Genomic DNA, 23,399 nt, shown 5'->3' on the forward strand with positions numbered 1-23,399 from the left:
CTTGTGTTTTCCCTGGACTCGTCCATACACTTCTCACAAGTTGGAACGTCGCTCGGTCCCGTTTGTGTTTCTTGGATATTCACTTACGCAGAGTGCATATCTTTGCTTGGATCGTGATACCGGTCGTATTTACACTTCACGACACGTCCAATTTGTGGAATCGAGCTTTCCATTTGCTCGACCTTCGTCGTCACCGCTGTCTGCAACGGAACACGACACGCCGTATGACTCCACCTCCACCGTCCTTCCTGTGACTTGCCCACTCGCTACAGCTCCATCTCTGTCTCCCTCGTGCTCAGCTCCTCACCCCATGCCGTCATCTTCTCTGCCGGTTGCACCATCGCCAACACCGTCGTCGCATGGCAACACGCCCACTACATCCGCAACGCTTCTCGCACCAGCTCCATCTCCCAACGAGACTATTTCACCTAGCCCAACTCCAAACAATAGCTCATCAGGCCCAAATCCAACCACCAGTCCACCAGATCAACCTGCAAACCCAAGCCCATTAAGCCCATTAAGCCACCCAACAAACAATAGCCCTACGACGTCTTCATCATCTTCCACACCTTCACCCTCACCATCACCTTCACCAATTCCAGCTCCGCCGTCACCACCACATAATAACCATCCTATGCAGACTCGTTCGAAAAATCATATCACCAAACCAGTAACAAAACTCTCCCTCACTGCAACCACGACCAAGCTACGACCAATCATACCCAAAACTGTTGCCGAAGCGTTGCATGATCCAAACTGGCGTCAGGCGATGTGCGATGAGATAAATGCTCAGATCAAACATGGAACCTACCTGCTTGTTCCACCGAGTCCAACTCAAAATGTTATTGGCTGTAAGTGGGTTTTTACACTCAAATATCTTCCTAATGGTGAACTTGATAGGTACAAAGCAAGGCTGGTGGCAAAGGGTTTTCACCAACAATATGGTCATGATTTCACAGAGACGTTCAGTCCGGTGATCAAGTCTACGACGGTTCGGTCTGTTCTTCATGTCGCTGTTTCCAAAGGCTGGAGTATACGGCAGATTGATGTCAATAATGCCTTTCTTCAAGGCTCGTTGACGGATGAGGTGTATGTAACACAAACGCCTGGCTTCGTCGATCAAGACCGTCCCCACTATGTATGTCGTCTTCGCAAAGCTTTATATGGGTTGAAACAAGCATCGCGTGCCTGGTATCAGGAATTACGCTCCTATCTTCTCACCCTTGGCTTCACCAATTCAATTGCGGATACGTCGTTGTTCACAAGAAAAAATGGTCGAGATGTTGTCCATGTGCTCGTATACGTCGACGATATGCTCATCACCGGTAACAACAATGCTCTCCTCACGAGTTTTATTGCCCATCTTGCTGCTCGTTTCTCTCTCAAGGATCTTGGTGAACTGAGTTATTTCTTGGGTATTGAAGCCACTCGCACCTCCAAAGGCCTCCATCTAATGCAAAAACGCTATATCCTTGATCTTCTTGCCAAGACAAACATGTTACATTCTCGGCCTGTCTCCACGCCAATGGCTCCGACACCAAAGCTCACGTTGACCTCTGGTACGCCGCTTGCAACACCGACCGAGTATCGTGCTGTACTAGGGAGCCTTCAGTATCTCTCTTTCACTCGTCCGGATATCGCATTTGCAGTGAACAGGCTGTCACAGTTTATGCATGCACCGACTGAACTCTATTGGCAAGCCGCCAAACGGATACTCCGCTATCTGGCTGGTACTACCACCGTTGGTATTTTTCTCCGCTCAGACACACCCATGACGTTGCATGCATATTCCGACGCTGACTGGTCCCGAGACTTAGAGGATGGTGTGTCCACCAACGCTTACATCTTATATCTTGGGGGTAATCCGATTTCTTGGTCATCACGCAAGCAGCGAGGTGTTGCTCGATCCTCCACTGAATCGGAGTATCGGGCTGTTGCTAACACTGCTTCCGAGCTGAGTTGGGTCTGCTCACTACTCACTGAACTTGGGATCACTCTCCCTGCTCCTCCGGTAATATATTGTGATAATGTGGGTGCTACGTATCTCGCCGCAAATCCCGTTTTTCATTCGAAGATGAAACATATTGCTCTCGACTTTCACTTTGTTCGCCAGTATGTTCAAGCCGGAGCTCTGCGTGTCACTCATGTCTCTACTCACGATCAGCTCGCTGATGCTCTGACTAAACCACTGCCTCGACCACAGTTTATTGAACAAGTATCCAAGATTGGAGTTGCGTATGCCCCTCCATCTTGAGGGGGCATGTAAGAGCATCAGAATATTGAGGACTATAGTTGTAATTAATAATTGTATAAACACCAGTGTACACACTATATATATTGTAACCCTACCATCTAATACAATTGAGCATTCCTCTCTATACTTCTTTCCTTTTTTTCTGTATGGGGGAAATTCTGATGTATCGTAAAATGTTAAATATTTTTTGGACCCATATAAAGTGTTTGGAGTACATTGCATCTTTTTGTATTTGGGTAGGTATAGTGTTGAGGCGAACGTGGGAACATTGTTTGTATTCAAGAGATGATATGTATAAAATATATTCTCAAATAATCCAAGTAACAAGATGTCAAAAATACAAGAAAATTTTGACACAAAATAACAAATACAGGCTTCTGAGTAGTCCAATATTATATACTCTGTATTTTGAATAAAAAAGCCAAATAACAATAATCAGTTTTAAAACGAAAGAAATGCAGATTACATGTGTATTTGTTTAAAGATAGATGAAAAAGTTATAAGAAGCTGTGAAACAAAACCACAGCATTATGCAGTTGACAATTTCATTTTCCTCATGACATGCTCCGCTAATCATTCCTCATAGTTCTCGCATTATTCCATGTGAAATTTTGTGTACAACCAAGGAATATACTTGTGTACGAAGTTTTTTTTTTTTTTTTTTTTGTGAGTTCAATAAAAAGACTCTTCCGATAAATGAGAAGTCAAATATATACCAAACAAATAAACAAGGTTTTCCAATCTTTATAATATATATGTACAGTCTGTTTACGTACTTTGACTTTATGTATTACACGTTTAATCGTTTGCAAATGATTGATAATTTAGTATATTAGATCCATGATATGTTAACAAATTACTCATTCTTCAGACTAGTTTTAAATAAAAAAATATCGGCTTTTGACAATACATGAGTAACTGGCCGATTAGTCTATTTCTCTTAAGCAACCTTCTAATGTTACTTCGATTTTTTTCCAATGCGGGTTGCTTCGAACTATATGCTCATTGTTATTTAATTTTAATAACAAAGGCAAATCTTAACGTTGGCTTTTTTCGTAATGGCGTAAATCCGCCGCTATTTTATAGTCCACTGTGAAACTCGAAGTTTCTTCCGCCGTCACCGCAAACGGCTTACGTGTTCAATGACCACGTGCTTCCCACATGTATCCCTTACTTCGCCTTGCGTCTTCCATGCTCATCATCTTCTGACTTTTTTTTTATATATATACAAACAAAAAACACTTTTTACATTTCAATCTATTTTACAAAAACTCTAGACCCTTCTCATTTTCTTACATACAAAAACTATACAAGTGGGTACTTCATTATGCTTACCTAGTTGGAATTAAGTTTCTAAAGTTTGTGTTTTAAGTAAGCAATATTATTATACTTAGCTACTATAACAAAAACAAAGTAGACGTTAACGTTATACCTATCCGTTCTTTCGTTTTCTTTTTTCTTTACTCGATCAGTTGTTTTATAAACGATTATTTGGTTTCTTCAATAACATGTTTCATTTCTTATAAAACTGAAAAAAAAATATATATATATTTGTTATACACGGTAGATATATAAACTGTACACGGAAATAGTGGTATTTGAAGCTTGGATCACCTGATTATATATCAAAAAACAAAAGTGGTACTTCATATTGCTTCTTATTCTCATGACAATTGTCTTCGTGATACATTTATTCATGCAACATGATAATCAAAGTTGCATCTTTGTCAACAGAAATCGAATATTAACTCGAATCTTCTACGTTATATCTTCAGAGATTCAACCATAGACATGATTTGCAAAAATTCATTAGAACTGAATTTATTTTGTCGGGAATTTGTATTTAAACTAAAGCTTTGACATTAGCGATAAAATCCAATTTTGTGGTAAATGCGGCTACAAATAAAATACAACTAGATAAGATGGCGAAAGGTTCGGACTTTAGCTAAAAAAAAAGGGTTTTACATATAATAATACGATGATATAATATGGTAATGATAATGGTGGAGTTCTCCGCCAATCCATCTCTGAGAACGTCTAGAGAGTTCTATTAATTTTTGTAACAAACTATGTCGACTAAAGTCTAAACTACCCATTATAAATTTATCATGATTAATACTTGCGCGACTAAACAACAACTTTATATATTAAATAATCTTAATGGTGATGTATATCAACATCACTATGGGCGTCTCACGATATTTTTCTTAATTCAAGATATTATTTCTTTTATAGCGTCGATAGTTGAATTTTGAACAACATTTGTTTGGCTAATTCCGTAGAAAATTCTTAGTAATTGCATGTTAATGGTAGGTTATTATTGTACGTACATACGACCAAGTGAAAAAATTCATATCTTATCGGTTATAATGTTTACGTAATTAATAAGGTTATGGTTATTTTCTTTAATTTATCTGATATGCGAGGGTAATATGCAGGAATTATATTTAAGTTTGTCTTAAAACTCATCTGAATTCTAATTACTTTTGGGGAGTATAACAAAATAGTAGTGGTGGTTATTTTATACAAAGGAAAAAAAAAAATAGTAATAACGAAAGATAAGAGATAAGAATGAGAATGAGAAAGTGAGTGGCACAGGGATGCTTCCAAAACAGTTGTGATGATATTCTTATTAATGGATGGGTCACCTACTTCCTCCTCACCATTTTCTATTTTATTTCATTCTTCTTAAGTGGAGCTGTACGCGGAGACAAAAAGATAGATATTTTTTAGGGACGAAATTTATTCTTGGTTCGAAACTAAAAACATGTGAGAAATTAAACAAGCTATATATACATAGACTACAAGTTAATAAAATTCATGCAACTATATATGAAACTATAAAACCCAAATAATTGTATACACAATTCACCTTTTAATTTAGAAAAACAAAGTCTCAGTAAAAAAAAATCTAAATAAGTAATGATGTAAAAATAGTTTTTGAATTTTTGGAGTTAATTTATATGATGATACAAATAGAAGAGAAGAGAGGATAAAAATAGGACCGAAGCAAAAACTAATGAACAAATATAATTAGCAAAATTGGTGTTGAAGTGTGGTCGTGTGAACACGAAGTCAGATCGGTCAACAATATCAGGTATGACTATTTACTCCACAAAACACAAATAATACGAAGACACGTGTTTTGAATTATTACACCAGCTGAGCCGGTTCACTGTGTATATGTAGACGTGTCATACAATTATTCGCTGCATGTCATTTTTCCCACCCACTCACAGGTTATGGAAACTACAGTTTACCTCAGAGTCAGAGATATATAAAAATGAAATATTTGTTGGCTTATGAAAAATAATATTCTTCTTAAAAAATAGGGCTATATTAATCTGTAATAGAGTAATTTACCAAATTACCATACAGTCGTTTTCTTCATTGTCGATAGTATTAATTTTTGACATACTTATACAACAAACATAGAGTGTGAATGGTTGCCGCAGTTGCGATTTACAAATCTGTGTACAGATTAAACCATTTTTTATTTACCATTCAGTAAATATAGTTTGCAGTGGTACGATCCAAATAAAGCAGAGATAAGACCGTTGCAGACCAATTACTGACCGCTTTTACTTACAAATAGAGTTGATCCGCATCGGTCAGACTACCTAAAAAATAGAGCGGTCCAGATCGCAGATGGATTTGGCCATTCTGACTATAGTTACCATTCAAATCCATAATATTATATTTTGTGATATATTTAAGTATTTTAATCAATAAATAAAATAAATAATATTTACAAATATGTAAAATAACAAAATTTGTACTAGAAGAGTACGAGATTAAAGAACTGAGATGATAAAATTTCTATTACTGTAATAAAATTTTAAGATATTATACTATTTTATACTTATTTATACAAATTTTTGTTTGACTGATTAAATTTATAAAAAAGTAATTGTTTTTTGTTTTTAATTAAAATTTTTTGAAATAGAATAAATAATAATTAGCAGTACCACCAAAAATAAAAATCCTTTTTTTACCGTTATATTTTACCATGTATCTATATTATTCTGATATTTTTTACCGTTTACAGCATCAATCATACATTTTTTTCTCTCCCTCCCTCTCATAGGTATTTTCAAAATAAAAAATTGCTTAAAAATGGAAAATATCGTTGTAAGAAAATGAAAAAAAAAAATAGGGAAAATAGGGAAGAAAAAAAGAGAAAATAGTGTGAGAAGAAGACACCCACTATATAAACAAGAGCCCAAGCTGCTGTGGTTAGTTCATCGGTGAGGTTTGAGAGAGATTAAATTCACTACACACAAAAAAAAAAAATTGAGCGTCCAAAAGAAAAAAATTGGTAGATAACAGCAAATCGTTTTTCTCATCTTGATCCTGAATTTTTATATTTTTTTCTTCAAATTCCCCCCTATTTCTGTTTGTTCCCTCTTCTTTGATCCGTTTCTGTGAATCACCTGTCTTTTACAAAAAATCAAAGCTTTATGAAACTGTGTTTTTTTCTTTGTTTCGATTTAAAAGGCAGGTTTTCTCAGAACGTGATCTTTTTTTCTTCTTTCTTCTGATTTTTTTTACCTTTTTTTAGAATTTTTAGTTCTTCGAGGGTTTAATTTTTTTTATAATTCCCTCTTTTAGGATCTACACAAAGGTTGCTTATTTCAAACCTTTTAGATCCATTTTTTATTTTAATTTTCTTCGGAAAAATCCCCCTGTTTCTTTACTTTTGATAAGATTCAGGTTTCATTTTTTCGACTTCAAATCTTTATTTCTAGAAATGGCAGCTGCTATGAATTTGTACAGTAGTAGCAGAACGTTTCAAGATTCGTTTGGTGGTGAACTCATGGACGCGCTTGTACCTTTTATCAAAAGCGTTTCGGATGATTCACCTACTCCTTCTTCTTCTTCTTCTTCTGCGTTTCTTCACCCCGCAGCGTCTTCTGCGTCTGCGTTTTCTCTCCCTCCTTTCCCCGGTTATTACCCGGTTCACGAAGACTCTTCATTCTTGACCCAACCTTTTTCATACGGGTCGGATCTTCTTCTTCAACAAACCGGGTCATCATCATCATCATCACTAATCGGACTCAACAACCTCTCTTCTTCTCAAATCCACCAGATCCAGTCTCAGATCCATCATCCCACGCATCACACCAACACTTTCTCCAACCTCCTCAGCCCGAAGCCGTTAATGATGAAACAATCCGGAGTCGCCGGATCTTGTTTCGCTTACGGCTCAGGTGGTGTTCTTCCTCCTAAGCCGACGAAGCTTTACAGAGGTGTGAGGCAACGTCACTGGGGTAAATGGGTGGCTGAGATCCGTCTTCCAAGGAATCGTACTCGTCTTTGGCTTGGAACCTTTGACACGGCGGAGGAAGCTGCGTTGGCCTATGACAAGGCTGCGTATAAGCTGCGCGGCGATTTCGCCCGGCTTAACTTCCCTAACCTGCGTCATAACGGATCTCACATCGGAGGCGATTTCGGTGAGTACAAACCTCTTCACTCCTCAGTCGACGCTAAGCTTGAAGCGATCTGTAAAAGCATGGCGGAGACTCAGAAACAGGACAAATCGACGACGAAGTCATCGTCGAAGAAACGTGGTTCATCCGTGAAGCCTGAGAAGGTGGTTTCGTTGTCGCCGTCGGAGAAGGTTAAGTCCGAGGAGAAATCTCCCTCGATCGCCGGATCTCCTCCGTTTGAAGAGTCTGCCGCGGGATCTTCGCCGTTGTCGGACTTGACGTTCGCTGACCCGGAGGAGCCGCCGCAGTGGAACGAGACGTTCTCGTTAGAGAAGTATCCGTCGTACGAGATCGATTGGGATTCGATTCTAGCTTAGTGGTGGGGGCAAAATAGGAATTTCAGCCGCTTGCAATGGAGTTTTTGTGAAATTGCATGACTGGCCCTTTTTATTATTAGAGAGAGTATTTAATTATGGTTTAGGGCTTTTAAGTTTTTCGTATTTGTTAATATTTTCGGTATTATTATGGTTTGTTGTATTAAGGAACTCTCTCTGTGTCGGTCGAGCTTGCGGTTTTTTGTCAAGCTCTCGACCATGCCACAGATTTCCATTTCATGTGTAATCTTTTGTATTTTATGTAATCTTTTTTTTATCTTAATGAACTTTATTTTTAGTTTTTGTAATCCTCTGTTATGATTATTTACATCAATCCTATTTTACAATGTTAACTCAGGTAATTGTGTTTGGAACATATAATCAAACTTAAAGATTAGATTAGATTTGTAGTTCGGTGAACGAATCTAGTCAAATAGTCGTCACCTAAATGGGTATTTAACGTATTAATCCTTTTACTACCACACCATCCAAATGAAACACGTCTCTTTGAATATATAGTCATAGATTTTAACGTTTTCGTAACTTGTCAATCCGTCATCTCTAAAAGTCATGATAAATCCAAATGTCGATTTCATATTTACGTAACTCCCTAAATAAATCATGTTGTAGTCGGATTGATACAAAGAATTCCAGCGCATACTAAGCTAGCATTCTTGAAATATAATAGTATCAACATACTTAATAGTTAATACAATCAAGTAATGCATAGTAACGTTCTAGTCTTAAACAAAACAGTTGGCAAAACAAACAACGGTTTCGTTGCATCTATGAATCTTGTAACACATTTACATGATATAACTCATTCGCTAACACGTCACTTTATTCTGCATATTCGTAGTTACAATTTTTGTTTGGATTCTTTCTGACACGTTCTCAACTTTGTAGAAATCATTATCTAACATATACTATATATTTCTTGTCCGTTATAATTCACAAAATGGTGAAAGATTGGCGTGTTGGTAGATGTGGCCGGCCTTGCCGCAACTTTTCGTGAAGCATCTTCCTTTATCATTGATTCACTTATGTTCAAACTTAATACAAGTGTTGGATTTTGTAATGATATCAAAAGAATCTACAAAAAAAAACCCAATAATTCAATGTCACTATAGTGAAGTAGAAAATGACAAAGTCGGAAGCAATTTGATCGAATCTTCTACACGCATATTTTCAAAAAAAAAAAAAAAGAGTATATATGGGATTTTCGCCTATACACAAAAGGTGGTAAAAAGGATAATACAAAAATTATTGTTTCTTCATAACTTTTTCTCAATAACATTTCAAAACAATTTTACGGAGGAATCTATATATTTTCTATATGTAATAGTAATATATTATATAAGTAGCAACTAGAAGAGAATTCCAAATTACGCAAAGGAAGGCATAAAGATGGAAAGTTTGAAAGGCACACAACACCCAAAAGGAGCCCCCACCAAAGATTATGTTCACACTCCATTTCTCTTCTCTTTCAGACTTTCACATGGATCTTTTTTTCAACCCATGTTGTTGTATTTTTATCACATTGCATTGAATTCGCTAGCACCATTATTGTTTGTTGACGTGTGGGATGGATGTTGAATAAAAAGTTATCAGCCTGAGTAGATGTATCCATTTTTAGTAAATATCATTCTTCAATTTATAGTTTTCAGTTTCAATGTAGATTTAACCAAGTTAACAAAAAGAAAAAACACAATTCAAGGATTTTTATTGACAACTTATACTAATAACATTTGATAAAAGAAACAAGAAAGTGTTTGAAAATATCTCTGAATTTCCGCAAGATAGATTTGAGAAAGCTATCCAAGAAGAAGAAGTTTGGAGAAGAGCAAATAATAGAGACTTAGCACCAGTGGTAGTTGAAGCATGCATATCTTCAACCCCAATTCCACAAGAATCTCTTGTATGTTTTATAGATGGATTTTAGCATAAAGAGGCGGATAGGAGTGGACATGGTTGGATTGTGTCTATCAGTGATAGAATCCTGCACATGGGGCTAAAAGGATCGTGCAGAAGTTTATCCCCTTTACATGCAGAGTTAGATACCCTTATTTGGACTATGGAATGCTTATTAGCGCTGAACTTGGATAAAACTCTTGTTGTTACGGATTGTTCAGACCTCCTAAGGATGACGTCAAATATTGAGGATTGGCTGACCTTTTCATCAGAATTGAAGGATTTTACTCATTTCAGAGATAGATTTGCTAATTTTAGTATTAGATATATTCCTAGAGAGGATAAGATCCGTGCCGATAAACTTGCGAAATATGCAAGAGCACAAAGTTTCTGTTTTTTCCATGTAAGCTCGTCGGTACCTAACTGGCTCTCTGTTGAAGAGAGTCATCTCTGATAATTTAATATATGAAGTTTGATTGTCAAAAAAAATAAAAATAAATAAACATTTGACAATTACAAAATTTTACAGATCCCGAGATTAAATATTAAATCTAAACACAACAAGAACCTCAGATTTGATAAGAGAAACAAGCCCAACAACAACATTTTCAAATGGTAATCTTGAGTTAAAAGAGTACTTTGTTCCTGCAACTCTCTTTATTCATAATAATCAATCTTATAAAACTTTCAAACTTATGGGCTCCGTTTAAATTAGCCCAACGAACCTAATATTTCATGAAGGCCCATAATGATATAAAACATAAATATTGTTATTGTTAAGAGTGAATATTTTGAACCGCAAGATTTGAAACCGAAAAATTCCACAATAAATCAGACAATCATTCTGCTATCTTATCAACTTTTAATGGGTTTCGCAGTATGGGCTATAATTGTGTCCGGTCCTTCGATGGATCATTGCTAGCCCGATATTTAGCGTCGCATCCACAAGTCGTTTGCTTCTTGTTTGTAGCCAGTCAAAGTCAGAGTCAAGAGTAAAATATGTTCTTTTTCCGTTTTAAATAATTATCGCAAAACATAAACACAGGACAGATGAACTCCACGATATATATGTGAAAGAGTAAAAAAAAAGGTCTCTTAATGAACTATCACCTCATGTTTGTGTTTGGTACAAAATTATACAACTTAATTAAAAACTGTAGGCACTTGTCGAAAGTTATGTTATTAATTCTATTTCTAAAGTATATTATTAGTATGTTGTTCAAAAAAAAAAAAAGAAAGAAAGCATATTAGTATAGAAAAATAGAGTCTAAATAAACAAAACTAAACCAGAGAATGCACTAATTTGTGGACTTAAAAAAAAAAAAAAAGTAACTTATTTCAAGTAAATGCTTAAGATTTTGACGTTACATCGAGAGACTTTGGTACTAAAGATCAAAAACTTAGTTGGAAATGACAAAGAGCTTAGTGTGTACCGTAAAACGGACAAATGTGTCCACTACTAGGAACTAGCTTATCAATCGAGTATTTCAAAAAATTATTAACATAATCCTAATTAATTAGTATATTTTATTTGTCAACAATTAATTATAATTTATAGGTAAGATAATATTATTTTTTGCCTCCCCGCAAAAGGAACTCAAAGTACAATTACCAATCAGATATTCCTATTTAAATAAGCAAAGCAAAAACGTTCCGTTCGTGGCAAATCTTGAAAACCTCCATTTTACAAAAGCAAAGATAAATAATTTGTAATTTGTAAAGTATGAAATAACATGCTCTTTCCTATTGCGATTCACCTCCAAAACAATGTATGAATTTATAGCACAGCAGTGGAAATAATAGTTGGGACGAGAAGAGATTATCGGGGACGTGATCATATACCTAAAAAATATATATATTAAGTAGAAGACATAATTACAACAATAATGCATTCCGAATTTCCGAATAGTTTTTGTTTGTTTGTTTGGTATTGTTAAGAAAGTGTGATTCACATTTGGATCTGATTCCTAACACTTAATTCTAATATAATTTCCAAATTTGAAACTAGTATATAATTCCTTTTTTTTTTTTACAACAGAAACTAGTATATAATTCTAATCTATATATATATATATTCTATATAATTATTATATTAGCACAGTTGGAAACGAAAACAAAATATTTGTTGCTGTTGCTTTCTTAAAGTTGTTTCTGTTGTTAGATTTATAATATTCATGATAAATAGAAAGAGTTTGTCTTTATATATAATATAATAAATATGTTTCATATTCTAGTATGTGTTGGACTAGCCGACTAGCTAAGGGTCAATATGGTGGTTGACATAGATATGTTATATCTGATCTCTTATTTTATGAATATATGTAAACTTCTAACATGCATGTTACATTCATATCTAATATAGTACACTTCAACAATTTTACAAATGAAGTAACTCAAAACTCTAAATCAATCACAATTCAACAAAATTTTAATTTAATTTTTCCAAAACAGATTATGATTGGTGACATTTTTAATTTATGTTTATACATATCTATATCACTTTTTAATATGGATAAAACAGTTAACACGAATTAAATATGTTACATATTCAGGAGTGTATTGTACAAGCTAAGGATTAATTCGGTGGTTGGCAAAATATTGATTTTGCTTAATTAATTAGAAAAATATTAAGCGACAGAAAAACAAAATACTATATCACAAGTAGTTTAATGTTACTCGGTTCACCAAAACAAAAACAAAAGTTTTCATGTCGTTTTAAGTCATTAGTTGGAAACGCTATTCAGACCTAACTCTGTAATAGTTAAGTATATCCCCCTCTCTTTTTTCTTTTTGTTTGTCAAAATAGTTAAGTATATCTTTCATCAGTTTCTACCAAACTAATTACATGTGTCTTCACATGACTTTACTTTGTTTTCCTAATTTTTCTTCCATCAAATCAAATACTACTAATTATTGTGCATGCCACAAAAAAAAATGTAATATACTATAAATTTTTGCCTAAAATAAATATATTCAAACTTTAGTATATTTTCCAATAAAACCGACCACTATAGTACCCAATAGACATTTATTCAGTTTCTTTCTTTTTTCTTTTTATGCAACATTCATCTAGTTTAATTATTCACGGAGAATGATGCGAAGTCGAAGTTGGCGGCAATATGTTCAAACGGAGTAATAGTGGAATTCAACAGTGTTCAGCATGGTATACTACTATACTTCATAGTTCATAATATTAACTAGCGTTATTTTGAAAAACTTTATAGTTTTTTTCTTCTGAACTGTGCAGCTATGTTTTTCAGAAATTCAACAATGTTCTGTAACCTACTTAAACTCTTGCAGAGCCTTAGTTTGGATCAATAGACCAGTATGTTGAGTACTATGTTAAGTTGTAATTTGTAAAGCATAATCTTTCGTCAACGTTTGTTTTGAGACGATCATATATATTTTATTTTTTTGAACTAAGAGACGATCATATATATGTTGATAAATTGTTTGTTTATTCTTTTTCAGGATTTTGTGTCCTTTTGTAGGGAATATACACGACTTGTGTGTTTCTTTTTTCCGTTATATATAATTTCTAGATAGAAATATTACAATGTTGATATCCAAATAATCTAGTACGTTTGAGTGTTCTGCTTTTCTTCTAAAGTTTTCTAATGTGGTGCACAAAATAAGAAATATATATGACAATGACCTCTTATTATACTATCTATTTCGAAAAATCAAAAATATTTTTTTAAGTTAAACTTATACTATTAGTTTTGTATTTTAGGATGCATACTCATTACTCGATCTGTACATGTGAACATATAAATAATTTAGTAAGATTTCCCTCCTTACAAGGAATCGGCCTAACAAATTTAATAAAATTCATATATTAGATCTAAAAATATGAAAATCAACAGAATATAATTTTAATGGAACATAATGTTAGTTCCTAAACTTAAATGTAATTCAACTCACTACATTACTTTGTATTCATTTAAACAATTTTGCAAAACTTGTTTTTTAATCAGATAAACATCTTGGAAAAGATAGCTTACCATTTCATATATAGACTGTAAAAACTACTCGATCCATTTCTATTTTGTTGGTTCGAGTGAGTTTAAATATTCTTCATATCAAATAAAACAGTATATGATATTATTGATCGCACCGTGGCAAAAAGAACAATGATGGTATAGTATTATTTAAAAACAATCAAACTAACATTGAATATATATAAACATTTGGAAAGAAAGAACACTAAAGAAATAAGCTCCTTTAGCTCATGGGGCAAGACAGTTGAAATGTGGCCCTATGCTTCATCGAAGAGACTAACAAATCTTCAGTTTTGTTTTGTCCTTTTTTTTAATTAGCATTGGGAATGAGCCAAACAGTAATTTACAAACTGATATTATATGAGATTGTGACTATCATAGATAATTTAGAAAAAAATAGATCTCCTTTTCTTAATGAAAACATTTCTCTAACAGTAATAAATTTACTGAAATATGAGAGTTTATGTATTTTGTATGTATTAACAGAGCTAGTATAGATTATAATCTAGTTTAGTTTTGAAGCTGGTTAACTTAACAATACACAAATAAAATAACATTAGCAGATATAAAAGAACCAGATTATCAGGAAAGGAAGAAAAAAAATGAAAGTTAACAAAAAAAAAATATATAACAACTAAATATTTGTGCAAGTGGGAAAATAATAGATAGCCACGTATGCACAAATTGAGGAGCTGTGAGATGGAGACACATTCACATGTTTTATAAAACCAAATTATTGTGAGAAAAAAAAACGAATAACAAAAAAATACTATTGTGTTTACGTACATTAATATTTAGTTCTAACCGTACGAATCTTACCGTTGAATTTTAATCGAATTACGTAATTTGATTTGATTACACAAAATAACTCTTTTCGATTATATTCGTATAATTTTTATAGACAAAAGAATCAGAGGTAATCGCAGATTAAACAAAACGAAGATTTTGATTCTATGAATTTACTATATTATATAACTACAAGTCACTCTCTAAATCTAATTTTTCCTGATTCGAATAAACTTGAGTTGGGATTTATTAGTGAAAAGTCAAAAAATAAAGGCACTGCTCGGGTCTATAGATCTCTCCTAATTAAGACTAGAAAACTTAGGCAATTTACCAAATTCTTTACGCATGATATGAACACTCACACATTTTTATTGTTTTCATCACTAATCGGGAAGCATATATTATAAACAAAATCTGAATGACGGTGAAGAAATCGGAAAATATATCGTTCGTTCGTACATATCTTCGAGTTTATTTTTAAGTTTTGTCAGACATTTGGTACTAAGAGATTATGAACCAAATCTCCCAAGTTCTTTTATACTAATAATTAGTAATAATAAGCAATAAATAATACTGTTCTTAGTTAATCTCGATCCTACTGAAATGACACGTGACACTATGAGTTTCTGACATAGCATTTTTACGTGGTGACATGAGAGTCAAACGGTATCTTAACGTTAAGCTAAAAACAGAAAACAGTAAGAAAAAAAATCAAAACGATATCGTACTGCTAAGCTGATACAGTAGTCTGTTTTTTTTTTTCGATTATCGTTCGTCCTCCGCATGTAATTAATTACTATTAAAAGTCATTTTCATATTTATTTTGACATTTTCGGGATATTTTTATCAATTACTGTGTGGATAAAGTTAAACAGATAGTAACAAGAAAATTAGAAAAAAACAAAAAAAAACAGAGTAAACTAAAAAAATATATATAATATATTAAGTAAATTTATAGCTAATCTGCGGAGTAAATCTAAATTTTTGTTAAGTCTTTATATTTCGGTAGACTTCACAAATATAATTCAGCCCAAAAATTCAATAAACTTGAACAACTAAAACTAATCAAAAATAAAAAGACGTAAGAGATCTTATATTGTGGAGAATGAAAAGTCGATTCAAGGTTAATTCTATTATATTAGGTTTTAAACAATTAATATATTTCCACAAATATTTAGATATTGAAATTTAATTTTAATAATTTTATGAACCATATATATTTATCATTTGAAAAAAAAATAGCAAAGGACATTTTTGATATTATGAAAATTATTACACAAAAAGTGAGTTAGTCTAAAAATAAAAATAAAAAGAGGTTAGCCTGGTTAATCATTAAAAAAAGTAAGTTACCATGGATAATTCTCTCATATATAAATAGCAGTAAAAAAGTGTCCTTGTAAATTAAAAAAGAATGGAATTAGGGAGTTCTAGAAGAGAAAGGACCACCGTGCATGGACCATGCGAACAAATTTTTATTAAAAAAAAACAAAAATCTTCCTTAATAAGAAAGTTATTCTAATGTCTCTTTGTGGAATGGGGACCCTTAATCAAAATATTCATTCTCTTAAATAAATTATTCAACTTACACATCAATAGTAATTATAGTTTTAATTTATTTAACAAATGGCTTAGCAACCTAAGTCTTCTTTTATGTTAGTTTTATATCTGATGAAAAGTACCGTGAGTTTTGAAAACGTTTGATTTTAACTCACATGCGTGTGTAAAATCTGTAATAATTAGTTGTCAAACCATATACGTAAACCTTATTAATTAGTATCCTCGTTATCGATTCAACCCTTCTTCTAGACATTAATTCATTTCCACCCAAAAAGATCATGGTTTAAAACATTACATTGTAGGGTTAAAAAATCGTACGTTATTTACGCTAACAAGTAAACTAGGAGCGTATTGACAATATTCATTCGTTAGTTCATCCTTACGTTGTTTCTGAAACGTGTTCTTTTTCCTTAGACAAACAGAATCTGGAGGAACTATGTATGAGTGAAGCAAATTCTTTTGGACCTGATCTTGAGCCCAACGACTTAAAGCGCTTGCTTAATTGTTCGATATATATATACATACTTTAGGTAGTTTGCCTATGTTTGTTTTTCATTGCTTCTTTTTATTGTAAAAAGCTATAAAACAAAGAAAAATTGTAAATTATAAATTATTTTTATCGTACAAAGATCCGTGATGGTGTAAAACAAATATATTTCTCACGCTGAAAGTGGATCACCATTTGTATATACCTTTTATGTCTGTTTAGAAAATGTTATGTGAGATACAATTTTGGATCAAAATCCTAATACTTAAAATAATCATGTATTGAAAGGGAACACACATAGATCGAAGTTTCATCGTGTCAGAGAATATAATTTGGTATATGGAACTATTTACAATGAAACTTTTTGGGTTATGGTGATTAGTTCATGAACCCAACAATGCCTAATTTAGCTTTTCTCTAACCGCCGCCAAATAGAAAGATACTAATAATTAAGCAAACAAATAAAGCAAACCACAAACGCACAATGTCTTAATTAACAGCATGAAAATGATCAGAAACGTCCACTCATGTGTTTATGACTGTGTTTTATATAAGTACAAGTTAGTTGAAAACTTGAAATACAATGAATATATAGAATATGCCAATGAAAATTATTTTTAATTAAAAATTAATAGTTTAATACTTACTAAATACAAAGTGGTTGTCCCCGACGGAACAAGAAATCTAAAGGGTTTCTAATTTTGTGCCCTTTGTGGATTCTCAAGTAACGAAAGTCAAGAATGTTGACCCATGTGGTCGTCTTTAGCTATGAAATTGTATTCAAATACCAATTTGACGTAATTTAATTAGAGAAGTTCTAAAAGAAGGACAACAAACCGTCGGGAATAGTGGTAGTAATTAATTATATACATTTAAGTGTGAATCCGTACGTAAAATACAAACAAGTGCATGCAATGAAAAAAACAATGAAACAGAAAAGTGATACACGTAGGAATTATGTACGATTTTCTCATTTACAAAACTAAAGAGAGTTTATAGCTATTAGTTTCGATTGAATACCGCAAACTATTAGATAGATTTGGTGCAATCGTTTTAGTTCCTGTGGGCGTTTCGCTCTATTTCTTTGTCTTTTCCTGTTTTTAATTAGGTCTACTTTAGGTCTAATTAAAAGCGGGCTGCTTAAAGATTCCTATTTAAGTGCCCAAAACAAGAGTTCCCATTTCCGCTAGTTCGGTAAACCGTACAAATGGATCTGTGTGCTATGGCTGGTTGTTATTATAACGCATGTGATAGTTAGACAGGCAAACGATATTTATAACTCAGTTCGTCATAGGCTCATAGTCATAACTCATAAGTCATAACCATCGCCGCATTACTCGAACTATATAAATTTCATTACCGCATCTTTATTGAACTAATACGTATAAAAATACACATAACACATGCATACGTATACTATACTTTCATACAAGTGCTCTACTAATTCTTTATTGAATTGCTGCCTTTCCATACTTATTTGTAACATAAATATTAATAGACTGATCAATGTTAAAGAATCCGAAGTACTCAAGTACCATTCGTCCATTCCAAAAGATGTAATAAGAATGTAAGATATGTATATGCGATTATATATATACATTGATCCTTCTATAGAAAAATATTCTGCTTCTTTTTCCCTATCATTTCGTATTTTTGGAGATCACTGAAATCTTTCATTACAACCCCAAGTACTAAAGAGTTGTAATGTCCTTTAAAAGAAATCGAGATAGATCACATCTAATAATGCATTACATATGCACAAATACTTTTTCCGTAAAATCCAAACTTTTCTTGATTCCCGATCTTACGAATATAGGCGATATCATGTAGAGATATGGTTTTTGATTAAATTTCTGAATTTATTTATACTTTGATGTGTAATCTAAGAATTCCGAATAACCCTCAAATTAAAACTCAATTGGTTAGTGATACATATTTTAATAACATTTTACGCCTTTTTCGTTCATTACGTTCCTTACCATCATTTTCTATCAAAAGAATAAAGAGTTCATATATTCAAAACATAAAAGAAGACTTGGAATAAATAAACAAACATATTGAAACGACCACCATTCCAACAAATAATTACCACATTTTACACATGATTAACGTCTGCACGTATTATACAACCGTCACATTAATTTTAGCTGACTAGTAAGCTAAAGTAACCCTCTCAATTATTGATTAAAACCACATACAAATAACTCTAATTAAAAAAAAAAAAACAATGTAGCTCGGATGATTAAAACAACAACATTTTTGATATCTTAACAATAAAAAGGGGTCTTTTTCGTGTGCTATCAAAAGCTCATATCGCATGCTACTTAATTAAAAATATAGACCAATTATGAGTATGATTAGACGCATTTGTTTAGATCAAGAAATTCATAATGTTTTCAACACAGATGGAATTACTTGGTTTTTTTCTGCCAAGACTCGAGCTCAATTAACACAGTCTACCTCAAAAAAAAAAAAAAAAAATCATAAAAATAGTTTTACCGTATGGACACCGAACAACAATTTTTTTTTTTTTTTTAAATTGCTTATGATAATTTATTAATGATAAATCAATTTGTTTTCCAATATCTTAAGTTTCCATATACACCATATCTGTATTTTTTTTCATTCACATTGGTAAATTATTAAATAAGACTCACGATAAAAGAGCATGCTTAAAAAAACCTAAATAACTATTTTTCAAGGATCCAAAGGGAGAGTGAAAAAAATAGAGAAAGAGAGAGAGAGACAGAGGCATAATGTGGCCAAAAAGATACAGAGGGAGCCACCAATGGTAGATGGAGTTTTTTATTTCCTATTTCTTTTGTCTTCTCTCTACCTTCTTCTCACACTTGTCCTTATAAATTCCTCTTCTCCTCCTTCACCATTTCTTCCTCCTCACCCTCTCTCTCTCTCTATCTCTCTACATCTATCTATCTCTATCTTTCTCTGTCTTCTCTGTCTCAACAAGAAGATTATGACTAACCAGAATGTCATCGTGTCCGACAGAAAACCCATCTTGGGTTTGCAAACCATCACTGTCTCTGTCTCGAACTCTCCTCTGTTCTCTAATTCATTCCCCACTTACTTTACCTTCCCTCGTCGAAAGTTCTTGAAACTTCTTGAAGCAGCTGACAACAACAACAGTAACTTAGTTGTTGCTCCAAAGATTACTACATCTTGGGTCGATTCCATGCGTGATTCTTCCCCTACACGTCTCAGATCCTCTTCCCTTGACTCTGTTTCAGATAACGATGACAAAACGTCTTGGATCGTACGTTAAAATCTGAATATTATTAATTACTCATTTTGCCGGATTCTGAAATCTGAATATTAATTACTCAATCTTGTTTTGGTTTAATTAGGTTCGATTTCCTTCGGCTTTAAGTATGTTTGATGAAATTGTGAATGCTGCTAAAGGGAAACAGATTGTTATGTTTCTTGATTACGACGGAACTCTTTCTCCCATAGTTGAAGATCCCGACAAAGCTTTCATTACCCATGAGGTTTTTATTCTCTATCCCTTCCATGGCTCACAGAGTTTTTTTTTTGGGATTCATTATTAATTATTATTGTTTTTGGATTAATAAATGTATACTTTTTCTTACAGATGCGAGGTGTTGTAAAAGACGTCGCTTTACATTTCCCTACTGCTATTGTCACCGGACGATCCATTGATAAGGTACATTACATTTTACCAAATATTTACTATTTTTATACATCAAAAATCATTTAGTTTACGTATTAATGCTATGTACTACGATATATAATTGAAAATATATGCTTATTTTTTTCTTTATTTTTTTCAGGTTCGTAGGTTTGTGAAATTAAACGAGATTTACTATGCCGGAAGCCACGGCATGGACATTGAAGGTCCGACCAAAGAAAATAATTACGGCCAGGTGTGAAAACAGATGCACAAAACTCGACATATAAAATAAATAATTTAATTAATAATCTGATTCTAAAGAATTTTTTTGTTTGTTTGTTTTGTTTTGTTGAAATGTTCATAGAGTAACGAAAGAGTGCTGTTTCAACCTGCACGTGAGTTTTTACCAATGATCGAAAAGGTACATTTTTTAGATTCTTTAAAAAATATATATATATATAACAAAATCGAATTACGTACGATGGTTAAAACAGTAAAATTTATTTAACTCTGTGGGGATATAAATAATTTCAGGTGGTTAAGATTTTAGAGGAAAAGACAAAATGGATCCCTGGGGCTATGGTGGAGAACAACAAGTTTTGTCTGTCCGTACATTTTAGACGTGTTGATGAGAAGGTAAAGAACAAATATTATGATGAAAAAAAAAAGGTTCTCTTATTTGAAAAAGATAAATGGTCCAAACTATTTCTTGTTTTTAGCCCGAAGTACTTAAGACTTATTCATGTATGTTTTGGTAATGTAGCACCTAATTTTCAAATAAAACACTATCGTTAAACACCGGTTATATTTTAATTTGTGCATAGAGAACAAATTATTTATGTACATGTTTGTTGTAACAGAGATGGGATACGCTAGCCGAAGTAGTGAAGTCAGTTCTTACTGATTATCCAGAGCTGAAACTAAACCAAGGTAGAAAGGTAAAAGTAATCTTTCATCTCCTCTTTTTTACTAGTCATCAGAAAACTAACCTCTTTCAATATCAATAATAATCTTTTATTTAATCTCTTTTTTTTTTTGTATATAAAATCAGGTGCTTGAAATCCGCCCAACGATCAAATGGGACAAGGGCCAGGCACTCAATTTTTTGCTAAAATCATTAGGTGAGAGAACCCCTCATAAATATATTTTTATTATTTGGCAAATACTGTAGTACAATTTTTTAGATCTGTGAACTCTTATTTATTTTATCTAATTAAAATAGGATATGAAAATTCCAAAGATGTTGTGCCGGTGTATATCGGGGATGACCGTACCGACGAAGATGCGTTTAAGGTATAGTCACAAATAATTAATACACGCTTTCGTACCATCAAAGGAGTATATGTTAAAAACAAATCTACTTTTTATTATAGCGTACGTACTAAATTAACCATAATATCTAATTTTTTGATAGGTTTTACGTGAAAGGGAACAAGGTTTTGGGATTCTTGTCTCAAAAATTCCAAAGGACACCAATGCATCTTATTCTCTTAAAGACCCTTCTCAGGTTAAAGAGTTCCTGAAGCGTTTGGTTGAGTGGAAGAAGAAGACAGTGGGAGAAGAGTGAAACGCATACAACATAAATAACACCTGAGTTTATTTCCAAATTTTGAGTAGATTATTAGTTAAAATAAACACCCTTTTAATTTAGTTGATGCCTGGAGGGTGTTTTCGGTCTGAACTCTTTTTTTTTTTTTGGATCTACATCGAACCGAAAATTGTAAATTTCGTGTAACGATTTAGAAGTGAAAAAAAAAATTATCAATATTTACTCATTCTAATTTTTTTTTTTTTACTTTCTTGTTGCTCAGCATACCAATTCACCACTTTAAACGTTAAAGATATCAACACTGAAGGCGTTAGTACTGTTACTGTAAAATCATAATCTTCACAAATATCTAAGTTTACATGCACTTGTGAAACGAACAAAATAAGGAATATGCTTGTATTATAATGATATAATACCCTTGAAACAGAAATTAATGATACTTAAGAAAGAGTTAACATTAATGTCAGTGATTACAGATGGTTAGACTGTGCGTATTATATATATACTGCATGACTATCAAGCAAAATCACCCATTAAATACAATAATCAGGCCAAATGTCATTGGATTTTTTTTTTCCCAGGAAACTCCCTGTAAAAATAATAAAAGAAAGTATGGGTCACTGATCACATGAAATCATATGTATATATAAAAAATAAATAAATATATACATATTGTAAGTTTTACAGTATAGTATTTTAACAGAGTTAGAAAAGGTATTAAATATTAGTGAAAGTACTGTTTTGCAGTGAAGGAAAAGCTCTCATTGTCTGTTTATTTAAATACTCAAAAAGCAAACTGAAACAATACGATTATGGACAGTCTGAATGAAACACTTCCGCAAACCCCAAGAAATTCAAATCCCAAATTATATCTTGGAACTCTTCTTTTTTTTCTTCTTCATCACACACCATCTATGAGGATAACCTACGATTACATTTCTCCCCCTGCATAAAATCTATACTACGTTTGTAAAAATTACGAATTTTTTTAAGAGAGAAGTGGATTGAATAACTCCCTAAAAAAGCTCGAATTATTGGAAGAAAAAAGGATGCCTTAGGGTGGACACATCAATAACAACTTTATCCATATATAGAAACTTAAAGTTTATTAATAGGCTATCGGGTTTGGACTATTGGCACTGCCACTGAGAAGAAAAATTGACGAAGCTATGATTTCCCAACAAAGTGATCAATATTAGCTTGGTCTACTTTTGTTTATATCCAATTTGTGTGGGGTTTTGTTAATATATACTCCTTCCGTTTCATAATATATGATATTTTAGAGAAGTTATTTTGTTTTATGATATAAAATGTTTTCAACTTTCTATACAACATTTAGATTAGTTTAATACAATCTTGTTTATGATTAGTTAAAATTTGTAGAAGTAAATGTTTTTTAATCTAC

The 23,399-nt window shown here is 32.7% G+C and overlaps 2 protein-coding genes across 2 annotated transcripts; both read left to right on the forward strand.

The window, feature by feature from the left end:
• Positions 1 to 6,392: 6,392 nt before the first annotated feature.
• Positions 6,393 to 8,365, forward strand: LOC104713485 (ethylene-responsive transcription factor RAP2-4). The gene has a single exon (XM_010430621.2). It carries the CDS (start codon positions 7,005 to 7,007, stop codon positions 8,058 to 8,060), a length of 1,056 nt encoding a protein of 351 aa, XP_010428923.1. The 5' UTR covers positions 6,393 to 7,004; the 3' UTR covers positions 8,061 to 8,365.
• Positions 8,366 to 19,649: 11,284 nt separating this feature from the next.
• LOC104713486 (trehalose-phosphate phosphatase B) lies at positions 19,650 to 22,220 on the forward strand. The gene is made up of 10 exons (XM_010430622.3): positions 19,650 to 20,070; positions 20,162 to 20,302; positions 20,407 to 20,478; positions 20,606 to 20,698; positions 20,810 to 20,866; positions 20,980 to 21,081; positions 21,306 to 21,383; positions 21,497 to 21,566; positions 21,668 to 21,738; positions 21,860 to 22,220. Exons 1-10 carry the CDS (start codon positions 19,774 to 19,776, stop codon positions 22,010 to 22,012), a joined length of 1,134 nt encoding a protein of 377 aa, XP_010428924.1. The 5' UTR covers positions 19,650 to 19,773; the 3' UTR covers positions 22,013 to 22,220.
• Positions 22,221 to 23,399: the final 1,179 nt, after the last annotated feature.

Source organism: Camelina sativa, chromosome 9 (assembly GCF_030686135.1).
Source record: "Camelina sativa cultivar CO46 ecotype springtype chromosome 9, ASM3068613v1".
In the NCBI taxonomy this organism is placed as follows: domain Eukaryota; kingdom Viridiplantae; phylum Streptophyta; class Magnoliopsida; order Brassicales; family Brassicaceae; genus Camelina; species Camelina sativa.

Coding starts and splice junctions, on each gene's coding strand:
- LOC104713485 (XM_010430621.2), top strand. CDS start 7,005: ATGGCAGCTGCTATGAATTTGTACAGTAGTAGCAGAACGTTTCAAGAT.
- LOC104713486 (XM_010430622.3), top strand. CDS start 19,774: ATGACTAACCAGAATGTCATCGTGTCCGACAGAAAACCCATCTTGGGT. Junction 21,082..21,305: donor TTAGACGTGTTGATGAGAAG/GTAAAGAACAAA, acceptor TTGTTGTAACAG/AGATGGGATACGCTAGCCGA. Junction 21,567..21,667: donor TTTTTTGCTAAAATCATTAG/GTGAGAGAACCC, acceptor TAATTAAAATAG/GATATGAAAATTCCAAAGAT.